Source organism: Phalaenopsis equestris, unplaced genomic scaffold, assembly GCF_001263595.1.
Source record: "Phalaenopsis equestris unplaced genomic scaffold, ASM126359v1 Scaffold001081, whole genome shotgun sequence".
NCBI lineage: Eukaryota > Viridiplantae > Streptophyta > Magnoliopsida > Asparagales > Orchidaceae > Phalaenopsis > Phalaenopsis equestris.
In genome coordinates this window covers 344,238-355,095 of record NW_018165520.1, presented here as the reverse complement: position 1 = coordinate 355,095, position 10,858 = coordinate 344,238, and the positions used below count along the sequence as shown (strand labels likewise).

Genomic DNA, 10,858 nt, shown 5'->3' with positions numbered 1-10,858 from the left:
CTTGACGGCCCGATGCCGATGAGCTGCCGCCCATTTGGGATATGACAATTTGTCCTCTGCCCTTTGGCCCGGACGTGCTTTGACGTATTGGGATATCCCCGTCAAGATGATTTATGTTATTTCGTGGGCCCCATGTGCCAATGAGCCGCTACCTATTTCGGGATGTGAGAGACTCACTCTCTGCTCGATTACTTAGCGTGAGCTTTAAAGCATTGGGACTGTTCCCACGCGGAATAACCTTCATTTGATTTCTTATACCCCAGATTTATGATAATATGAAGCGAAACTCCTTTTATCTAGAGTATTCTTGGGTATCCCCCAAGATGTAATTAACCAGTAGGAACACGTTCCTCTGGGAGTGCTCTTGACCCCAGAACATGTACATACACCTGACTCTCTGGTTATGAGTAGTCTATGTAGATACTTCTTTCGTGGATATTGGTTTAAGGTGCATCCGCCCGATCTTGTTTGGGCGAACATTCTTAACATATCCTTGCGAGGTTTATCGCACGTAGACTCTCCACATTTTACTTTTTCTCTTGTTTGTGACTTTGTCGTATGTCCCTTCTTATTCGGTTCCTCTCCTCCTCAAATCATACATATGGTTCGGGAGGGAGATTTATTCGAATGGGGGAAGTATACAACGATTGACAAGCTGACGACTCCTTTTAAAATAAAAAAAAGAGAAAAAATAAACGAAAACAAAAATTTCATATATTCTTAAATCACATAAATTGAAAATGCATAAAAACTACGGTTCAATCTATATAAAAACTTAAATTAAGGATTGAATCTAGATTACCTCGATTTGATTGTAAGATATTACGATTTGGTGAACCGTATAGCAGAAAATCGAAGGAAAGGGGTGGGTTCGACGTTCGCGAGAGCTAGAGGAGAGGAAATGAGAGAATTTTCATGTCGGTGCACTATCTAAAGACTTTTCGACTGCATACCTACTCTACAAGCACCTTCAGTTCTTAATTACTTAATAATTGATGGATTTAGCTGTCAGTTACTATGATATGACCGTTAGTTTTTAATATAAAAAATCGATGTCATTGTTTTACGATGACTTGTGACCGTTGGTTTAAAGTTTACATTAAACCGATTGAAATAAACTTAGTTTATCTTCAAACTTTGTTGGAAAGGATCTTTACTAGATAGCTAAGTCTTTAGGAGTTAGAAAGCTTTCAGAAATTATGTTTCATGCATATAAAGGAATTTAACTCGATATTTTCAACTAAAGAAAAGTCATCGATTATTCTGCTAGTATATGCTATTTTTCTCGTAGTGAAAATCTAGACTTGCACTATTTTCTTTATGTATAGATTATTTATTTGTGTTGGTGGACTTAAATTTATCAACTGTGTTGAGATTTGGATTGTGTGGCTCTATTGTTGGTAATATGATGGTTGTTTGTAATGATCTTATCAATTGTGCCAAGGTGATATTCCTTTCATGCAACTGGACAACAAGAATCTCAATGTGTTGATGGAAGACTAATCTTTACACAATTTCAGCTTGTTCTTTCATGACTTGTCAATTTAAGAATTTGTTGGTATTTTAAGAATATATCTTGATGAAAGTTGGCTTACTTTTGTTTAGAATACAGTGGAGTACCTTGTTGATGTTCATTAGTATTTGGTTGGAGTTATTATTTATTATTATTGTTAAGCATACTTTTTAATTTTGGTAGCGAGTGCCATTTTTAAGCTGCCATATGACATTGTGTTGTGGCTGAATTTAAAATTTATGGAAAAAAGTAATTTGGAATAGTTATATTGCTTGCAGCGTTGGTCGAATTTGATCCTCGTGTAGCTCCTCAAGTCATTGAGAACCTGGGGCAAATTACTATTGATTCTTCTCTCAAGGATTACCTCTCCACTCATCCTTCCAGAAAAAAAAAAAAAAAACACAAGTTTTATCTCATGTGGAAGTCATGAATAAAGCTATGACATTTTACAGGTAAACAATTACATGCCACAGAATAGGAGGATTTCTCCAAGTATCATCCTTGTGAGTTCTTATTTTATCAATGGGGCAATTACATACATACCACTTAATTCCTATGTATTTACATATCTAACACCGAAGCTCCAATTTTTACATAGATGCCATTTTATTTTTGTATATGTTGAATCATGGATCACATCTAAGGAGTAGAGCATAAGACGAGAGAGAGAGAGAAGTACATAGTAATGAACAATAATCATTCTTATCGATTTTCCCTTTCTCATAAAATGATCTCTGTTTATAGAGTAGGTACAATGTGTAAATTTATATTTTTTTCCCTTTCTTTAATGGAAGTGTTATATTATATTTGTTATGAAGAGCTACAATTTATTAAGGTGTGAATGGTGGGAAACTTAGAGACTGGACTGAAAGTTTCAGTGTACTTTTAAGTCATATTCTTGTTGAAAGCCTTGAGCTATAAGCACGCCTTGTATCTTGCCATGGCGCCATCAGCTTTCCTGTTGATGTGAAATGTCCATTTGCAGTTAAGGATCGGATGGTTGGTTGGAGGAGCAACTAATTTCTCAGTTTTGTTGAGAATGAAGTGCTGAAATTTGCTCATCCATAACTTGTTGCCATTGAAGGGAACATGTCGTCTGCTTATAGTTGGAGGGTTCTGCAGCTTTGGTCGTATGATGTATGAGGTCAAATGTGCATTTGGCTAGAAGGGAACCTGATTTATAACGGGTGGTATATGCAGGGGAGGACGACTATTTTACGGCTGATGTAGGTTGTGGAATTGAAGATGGTTGAGGGAAGGTAATTTTGGAAGGCTGCTGTGATGTAGAGAAACTGGTAGTAGGTAGAAGCATAAATGGAGGTATGGTTGGGAGTTTGGGTGGTTGTGGTGTAGTGACAAGTTGGTTGTATTGAAGGATTTTTCATTAAATATAGCATGTTGAGAGGGTTATTTTACCTGTGGCAGGATTGAAACCCTTGCAGCCGTTAATGTGTTAAGGATATCCCAGGAAACCTCATGACTTCGACCGTTGTTAGATCTTGTTTTGTTTAGAGGGGTACGAGCAGCTAAGAAAAGCACTCACATTCAAAATATTTTTAGTGACTCTAATGGGGTGGATGTCCATGAAGCAGTTGATATGGTGATAGGTTGGATGTGTTTTGTGATGGCAACCGATTGATGTGATAAACAGTGGTGACTGCTATTTCAAACCATAATGAGGGTAGAAGATTAGATTCGACTAAGAGCTAGAGTTGTCTCAAGTATGTTGCGGTGTTTGTGTTTGGCAATTCCATTATGTTCTGGAGTATGTGGACAGGTTGTTTGATGAATGATGTTGTTATTAAGTAGGACATCGCTGAATTGCAAGATTTATGCTCTCCACCTCTGTTGGTTCTTAGAGTTTTAATCTTCTTATTGAGTTGAAGTTCAACTAGCTGTTTCAATTTGATGATGTTAGACAGAACTTCAGATTTGTGATCGATTGAGTAAAGCCATGAAAAGTGAGTTGAATCATCATCAAATAGAACGTGGTAATTAGACTCTTGAATAGATGCTGTTAGGGATGGTCCTCAGTTATATGAATGTATCGGTTCTAGTTGATTACTTTGAGTATAACTAGAAGAAGAAGATAAATAATGACATTTAACAGTGGTATATGACTCGTAAAAAGGAAAAGAGCTATAATTTAAGAGATCTGGTTGTTGGTTTGCTATGATTGCAAGAGTTTGGTTACTAGAATGTTCCAAACGTTGATTGTTTGAGTTTTTATAGGTTGTGGTGGAGACAAGCTTCTTGAGTCTCTGGAAGTGGATTCAACCCATTGCGGCAATGGCCTTGAAGAAGTATCTGTTGTTCGATTCGGTCCTTTATTTGATAACCGACAATGTTAAAGATTATGAGACAATTATTTTCAGCGGCAAGTTGGTAGATAGAAATTAAGTTAGAGATAGTTGAGGCGAATGAAAATGTTTGGAGAGGATAGGCTTACAAGAAGGTGTTGGTAAGTGATCGTGTCCAGAATACTGAATGGGGAGTGTTTCTCCGTTGCCGGCATGATTTTGATATTAACCATGACAGGGGTTGACTGCTTGAATTTGATATAAATATGTTCTCAAGTGGTTTGTTTCGTTGGCTTCTGGATACCAATCGAGAGTAGTGGAGGATGTAAGAAGAGTAGTAGTTGGTGGAGGACTGGTTGGTTGATAGTTGACGTTATGTCTATGTCAGCATTCTGAGTTACGTGTCTGTAATTGTTGTAGATTTAACAGTGAATTATGCTAGTTCCTCTGTTTGGATTGGGGTTCGAGTATTTGATTGTGGTATCTCCAACACCTTTGTATCCCTGATTGCCACAGTTGATCCGGCCTTTGTCGGAGTTATACATACTCTTGCCTTTATTTGTGTAAAGAGCTAGGTGAGGATCAGCTATGGGAAAGGTTGAATTGTCATTGGCGAGATTGATTTCTTCCTTGAAGAGAAGAGAACATAGATCCTCTCGGGCAATCAAATTAAATTGTGTTCTAATGACTATCTTGAAGACTTGATAGGCTGCGGGCAGACCTTTGAGGGTGTATAGGATGATATCTTAGGTGTCGATTGAGGTGATGGCTACTGGCATGTTTTCATCCAGCATTTTGAAATGAGTTTAGTACTGTGTCATTGCTAGGTTTTTCATGAATACATTATGGAGTTCGTTTTTCAGCTGATTACCCGTGATCGATCGGTAGCTTGCAGCCTTTTTTCCATTGTATGCCAAATTTCGGAGCAACTATCACAGCTTAGCACATATGGGAGGATGGTGGTAGAGATAGATGAGGGGATGGATGTGGCAAGGTTCTGATCAACCAGCGTCCAGAGGGAATAATCGAGATTGGGTAGAGATATACTATATACATTGGTGATGATAGGAGATGGCTGCTGAGTTGATCCATCAAGGAAGCCTGGAAAACCATTGGCCTTCACGATTATGAGGATCTGGAATCTCCAAACCGGGTAGTTGTCCATGGAGAGTGAGTTGGTAATAACGGCTATGATATTGGTCATGAGAAATTTCAGCGATTGGGGGATTCCCACACCTCAGACTGAGTCTCAAAGTCGTTGAATATTCGGTCAAACATACATACTTATGTTACTGTTAACTTTCTACTCCAATGCTCTATACTTCAGAAACTATATTAGAAAATTCAACAGTAACAAAAAAAAGTATAAATCACAAGGAAAGTTATATTAGGTGAAACCTTTGAATGTGCAGTCAAGTAGATCAAGTTATTTTCATATACAATCAGTTCTTATAATAAGCAAATTTTTCAAAGCTTGGCCCAAAAAAAAGATCTAATTTAAGCTTAAGAATCATATATAGTTCCTTATTCGGTTTGCTGGACGCTAGAAGTATTGGAAAAAGATCACTGAGATCAATGTACTGCCATTTGAGACCTCTTCCACTTCACAAGAGAAGTGAGAAACACCAAGACCTACAAATGCAAAATTTTTAAAGACAAATGTCAATTAAATTAGCATATAAATCATTAAATGACAATGCAAGGATGAAATGCTGAACGTTTACGTTTACCTCTGATGGGTCTTTGAGTGAGAAATGGGCACTGGTTTTTTAAGGGACAGATGAAACCAAAATGCCATAGCCCCAGTTCTTCTCTCTTAAGACCTGCAAATGTATTTTACGCATCTACTTCGACTTTGATAGCTTTAAATGCAAAACTATAGAATCATCCATTAGAATAACTTCATCAAGATTGTTGGTACATGTAATAACTCTGGAAGATTTACATGCATACCCCTTATTCTTATGTATTTTCGTATTTAAAATCTAAAGTCATTTCATTTTTTAGAACTCGAAAAAGACGTATTTTTGATGTGATATGAATGATTTGGGTGATATAAATATAAAAAATAAAGTTTTGTTATTATATATTAAAAATCATGGGAATGGAATGGAATGTATTTAAATGAAGAACATGATCTTGAGTCTGAATTTTATCTCAAATAATATTTAACAAATAAAATTAGAAGCATATATATGATAAATCTCCTCCTTGGTGAATAAATACGTAAATCTTGTTAAATCCTTGCTACCAAACACCCCCTAAGTTCTATTTACCTTGAATGCATCCTCATCAGTAAGATCATCTCCAATATATATAGGCAGCATGGTTTTTTGGTCATTCAGTCCTAAAGATTCAAGCAGGAACTCGACAGCAGTCCCTTTATTCCAGTTAATTTTCGGGCGGATTTCTAAAACCTGCACCATCAGCACCAGTTAAGAAAATGATTAAAATTTCTTAGCTTTATGCAATTTGTACCGTTAGTATTTCGTTAAAAATATAAACACAGGTAGGGGTGTGAACGAACCGAACAGGAACGAATAGAGCTTGTGTTCGTGTTCGGTTTGTTTGAAATTTAGTTTGTTTGAAATAAGCTCGTGTTCGAAATTGTTCGTGAAGTCACTGTTTGTGTTCGTTTTTTAATGAACGAGTCGAACACGAGCCGAACACGAACTGTTGGTGAACGATGAGCCAGTTTGACATCCCCTAGTTTGACATCGCTAATATTAATATATATAAATAATATATTATATTAATTATATAAATTATATTATATAAATATATAATATCTATATTAGTATATTACTAATATATTGTTATTATTAATTTATACATTTTTTTAAATATTATAAATTTTTATATATAATTATTTTAAATTATTTTATATTTCAAACAATAACGATTCGAGCACGAACGAACGCATCACTCTTGTGTTTGGTTCGTTTAACTTACCGAACGAAAAAAATTTGTTCGCGTTCGTCTCGTTTACTTATCGAACGAATCAAACACGAACTAATTGATGAACCGAACACGAACTGTTCGCGACCAACGAGCTTTTTTGACAGCCCTAAACACATGTAAATACTGAACTAAAAAACTCTTTCTAAGCATCTTACTTACCTTCTTCCCGTAAGTTAGTTTCAAAAGAGGATAGTTGTTGAGGATGTCTTGGACACGCTCAGCAATCACGTTCCAACTCTACATGCCGAAGGAGGAAGAAATGGCTTGTCAATATTTGTGCAATGAAATATAAATAAAACTGTAAATTTGTCAAGTATTTAGGATAATACGTTCTCGTCCACTTGTCTGTAATGCACAGAAAGGCAGAACTTATTATTCTCAACTTTTGAGCCTTTAATATCCTTTGTCTTCTCGACGAGGGATTTGAAAACCTGCTGGAAAGGAAAGTGGTTAGCACTGAAATTCGACGGGAAAAAGGAACCAAGTATCACTTGAAGATATAAATGATACCTCATCGATCATCGTTGAAAACTCGCTTGCAGGTTGAAACAAATGTGCATCATGTCCCTGCAATAAGTAATTGAGATATAATGTTTACATCCCAAATTGGAAAGTAGAAATATGTGTGTTGTGTTCGAGTTTTGTTTCGAAAAGATTTAAGAAGAAAAATAGTGAAATAAAAATGAGTTTTTTAAAGTTATTCCTTTTCTTTCTTAACATTCCTCTTATAATATATATATATATTTTTTATCTTATATTTTTCTTTTTTGAATTCAATTAAAACATATTTATCTTTTGTAATTATTTTTAAAAATATGCAAAACATCATTAACTATTTTAAATATTTTTAAAAATAACTTGTTTTATTCATTAAAAAGAAAAGATAAACCTAATTTACATCAACTAAATATATTTTTTAAAAATAAAAAAATAAAAAAAGATATATGAAGCAAAAGTGATGCCAAAAAAAATCACATTTCATTTTAAGAAAATAAAAAAAAAAGTGGGATAAAATGATATGCTTTATCACCTGCTTATGAGGACGAAAAACACAATTGTGATTTTCATCATAATAGTTGACTGGGGCACCTATGTCCATACCATGGCTACCAGCATAGTAAACTTCTTGTAACCCAACAAATTCGTAAACCTAAGATTCCCGACATAAATAAAAATTATTAAGATATTGAAAAAATTTAGTCCTCCACAAGTAGAGGTACATTCTAAGTAGGGTCATAATCAATCTCTTTCTTAAAGTGAAGCTATCTGCCCCCCAAGATCCAAAGTGGGGGGAGATAAGGCAATGAAAGGTGAAGTGATATTTTAAGATGGATAAAATAAAAATCTGAATTTGAGAGAAAACAATTAGCTCCTAAAAAAATTGATAATAAGTACCTTATGACGACTTCGCCCACTAATAATGGCAGTGGGAAAAATGTTAGCAATATTTTTAACAGCAGCGCGCATCTGGAAACCAAACAATATTGACAAAAATCAATATCAATAATAAGTCATAACAACTAACAACTTTTCTTTTCTAAATGAGCAATTGTATTACTTACTGCACTGGACATAAACGCATGATCAGGATTGTCCACAATAGGCGAAAGAGTTCCATCGTAGTCCATGAACATGGCAATCTTCTTCTCATTAGCATACTTTATTATTTGGTCAAACAATGCTAATGCTGACGGATACTTCTTCTGCAAAATAAATAATATTTATTTATATATATTAATATTAAATATATATAAGAAAATGATTAGGTAATTACCACCCAATTGTGATATGATGCATCATCATCCTCACAAGCATCATCAAGGCTAATGATACTTTTGCTAGGTGCTTTCTTACAAGGAGGCAATGAAGATTTCATGGCACCAGTCCTGCTTGCATATGTAATCAATCATACAATCCTAATTAACTGCAAATCAACTATAAAATAATAATTCATAATTAGAATTATTAACATTTTTATTATTAGAATATGTTAATATTAAGATATCAACTATAAAATAATAATTCATAATTACATCTAAGATACCATGAAGTGAAATGAAATAATATGTGCAAAATTAGGAAAATATTTGCGCAGCTCTGCGTACGTCGGGGGTTATTCAGAGCATGCAAACGGGTTATATCCGCTTTATACCCTCCTGTAACCTCCCTGTAACTTACCTGTAACTACCGGAACTACAGAAGCGCGAAACTTATTTGTAGGTTACAGAAAAGTTAAAAGGGAGTATAACACGAATATAACCCTCTTATGCCTTCTGAATAATCTCACGATGTAGACAGTTTTACATACGTACGCAAATATTTTCGGCAAAATTAATAGTTAGTGAAATAATTTTTATAAAAAAAACTGACTTGCACTCGGTTGCGGCAGAGAATGCACGGCAAGAATCACAAGCAGCGAGAATATTCCTTAATAGCTTGTAGAACTATGCTCCTCGAAAGTGTCAGATGCACTTGAGATTTAAATTGAGCCACGAGATTCTGACTCCCTGCCTTAATAAGTAAATAATAAGTAATTTTTTTATGTGTTATGCAATTATTTAATTATTTTTTTACTCTAAATTTAGTATATTATATCGTAATTTATTTATATTAAAAGATAGAATTTATCACGTGAAATCCGAATGAGAAAAATAGCAAAATACCATAGACAGTGTATTTTTATAAATATTATTCATAAATTTTTTTCCCAGAAAAAAAAGAAAGATGATAGAAGTAATAAGAGTTGTATTGTAAGAATATTCATCCTATCTCCTACATTCTTATTTTATCTTATGTATTTAATTAATTGTATTGGATGCGTGCCGTATAGTTCACAACGGTAGAGTAATAAAATATTGTCTTAGCGTTGCATGAGAATTCAACACACATAGTCAGGTGAAAAAAAAAATAACTAGTAATGACACTATAAGTTTTTACATGGAAAAAACTGAAAAGAGAAAAAACTACGGGGTCTGACCCAGTTGTAAGAATCCACTATATGTTCGTGATTACAATAACCTCTTGTCCCACAGATGTGAAAGAGTTACTAGATTTTTCTAGTTACAATGTAGTTGAAGGCTTCTGGTTGATTGTTGTTGACGACAATTGGTGGTGATTGACGTTAGTTGTTGATTGTTGACGATAGTCGACAACGATCGACCGGTGTTGACGACGACCGTCAGTGGTCAATGACGGTCGCCGATGGTCGATCGCTGTTGTTGACGACTATCGGCTGCGATCGAAGGCTGTCGGTGACAATCGAAGATGGTAAGTATGGTGTTGGACTTCACCTCCTTCTAAAAACCTCAAGTTCTCTCTCAAGGCTCGGGCTCCCTCTCAGGAGAGGGGTGAGACTCTATTTTTAGTGTTTTAGGTGCAATTAATGTCGCAATATGAACTACTTTAATCAAACGGTCCAGAAAGCTTCCCTCAATCAAACAGCGTTCGATGGACATTTGAGTGTCTTAACATTGTCGGAATTGAGCAATCTTGGGCTCGTTGGACTCGTTCTGTCGAGGCGCTCGATTCGACCATAATATTTCTAGCTTCAACATTCATTCAACCTTCTAAATATGTCAGAAAAACTTTCAAGTGTGGTTTAATGATTTGATCTGAGCTTGATTTGACTTGGATTGAACCAATTTTGATATCACGGTTTGTCTTGTCAAGTCGATCAGTTTAACTATAAGCTTGTTGAAATTGATGGTCCGGGCAAATTTTTAACAAGATGCTCAAAATATTATCTCGAGATTCGTGGCATGCCTCAAGATTCGTGCCGGATGATGAGAATTTGTTGATGACGTATGAGTTGCCCCCTATTTTCAGGCGAGACCATTTTGGTCGTTCGAAAATATCAAAATCTGCAATCTTTTAGTTTTATCATGTATATATGTATGTGTGTGTGTGTGCGTGTGTGTACATATTACTATTATTATTAATGATTTATAAGGTAAAAAGCTAAAAGTTGGAATGTGGAAGGTCATAGGATCGAATGTAAAATGCTAAATGTTTACAGAATTGTGGATTTCAATATATATATATATGTATGTATGTGTGTATGTATATATATATATATATATATATA

The 10,858-nt window shown here is 35.0% G+C and overlaps 1 protein-coding gene across 1 annotated transcript in view; it reads right to left on the bottom strand.

The window, feature by feature from the left end:
- Positions 1 to 5,301: 5,301 nt before the first annotated feature.
- Positions 5,302 to 10,858, bottom strand: part of LOC110033034 (probable trehalose-phosphate phosphatase F) — a 14,062-nt gene continuing 8,505 nt past the window's right edge. The window contains 10 exon segments of the mRNA XM_020736878.1: positions 5,302 to 5,445; positions 5,544 to 5,636; positions 6,090 to 6,230; positions 6,934 to 7,011; positions 7,104 to 7,205; positions 7,285 to 7,341; positions 7,805 to 7,924; positions 8,170 to 8,241; positions 8,337 to 8,477; positions 8,549 to 8,660. Of these exon segments, the coding sequence (XP_020592537.1) occupies positions 5,386 to 5,445; positions 5,544 to 5,636; positions 6,090 to 6,230; positions 6,934 to 7,011; positions 7,104 to 7,205; positions 7,285 to 7,341; positions 7,805 to 7,924; positions 8,170 to 8,241; positions 8,337 to 8,477; positions 8,549 to 8,660 (976 nt within the window). The 3' untranslated portion in view covers positions 5,302 to 5,385.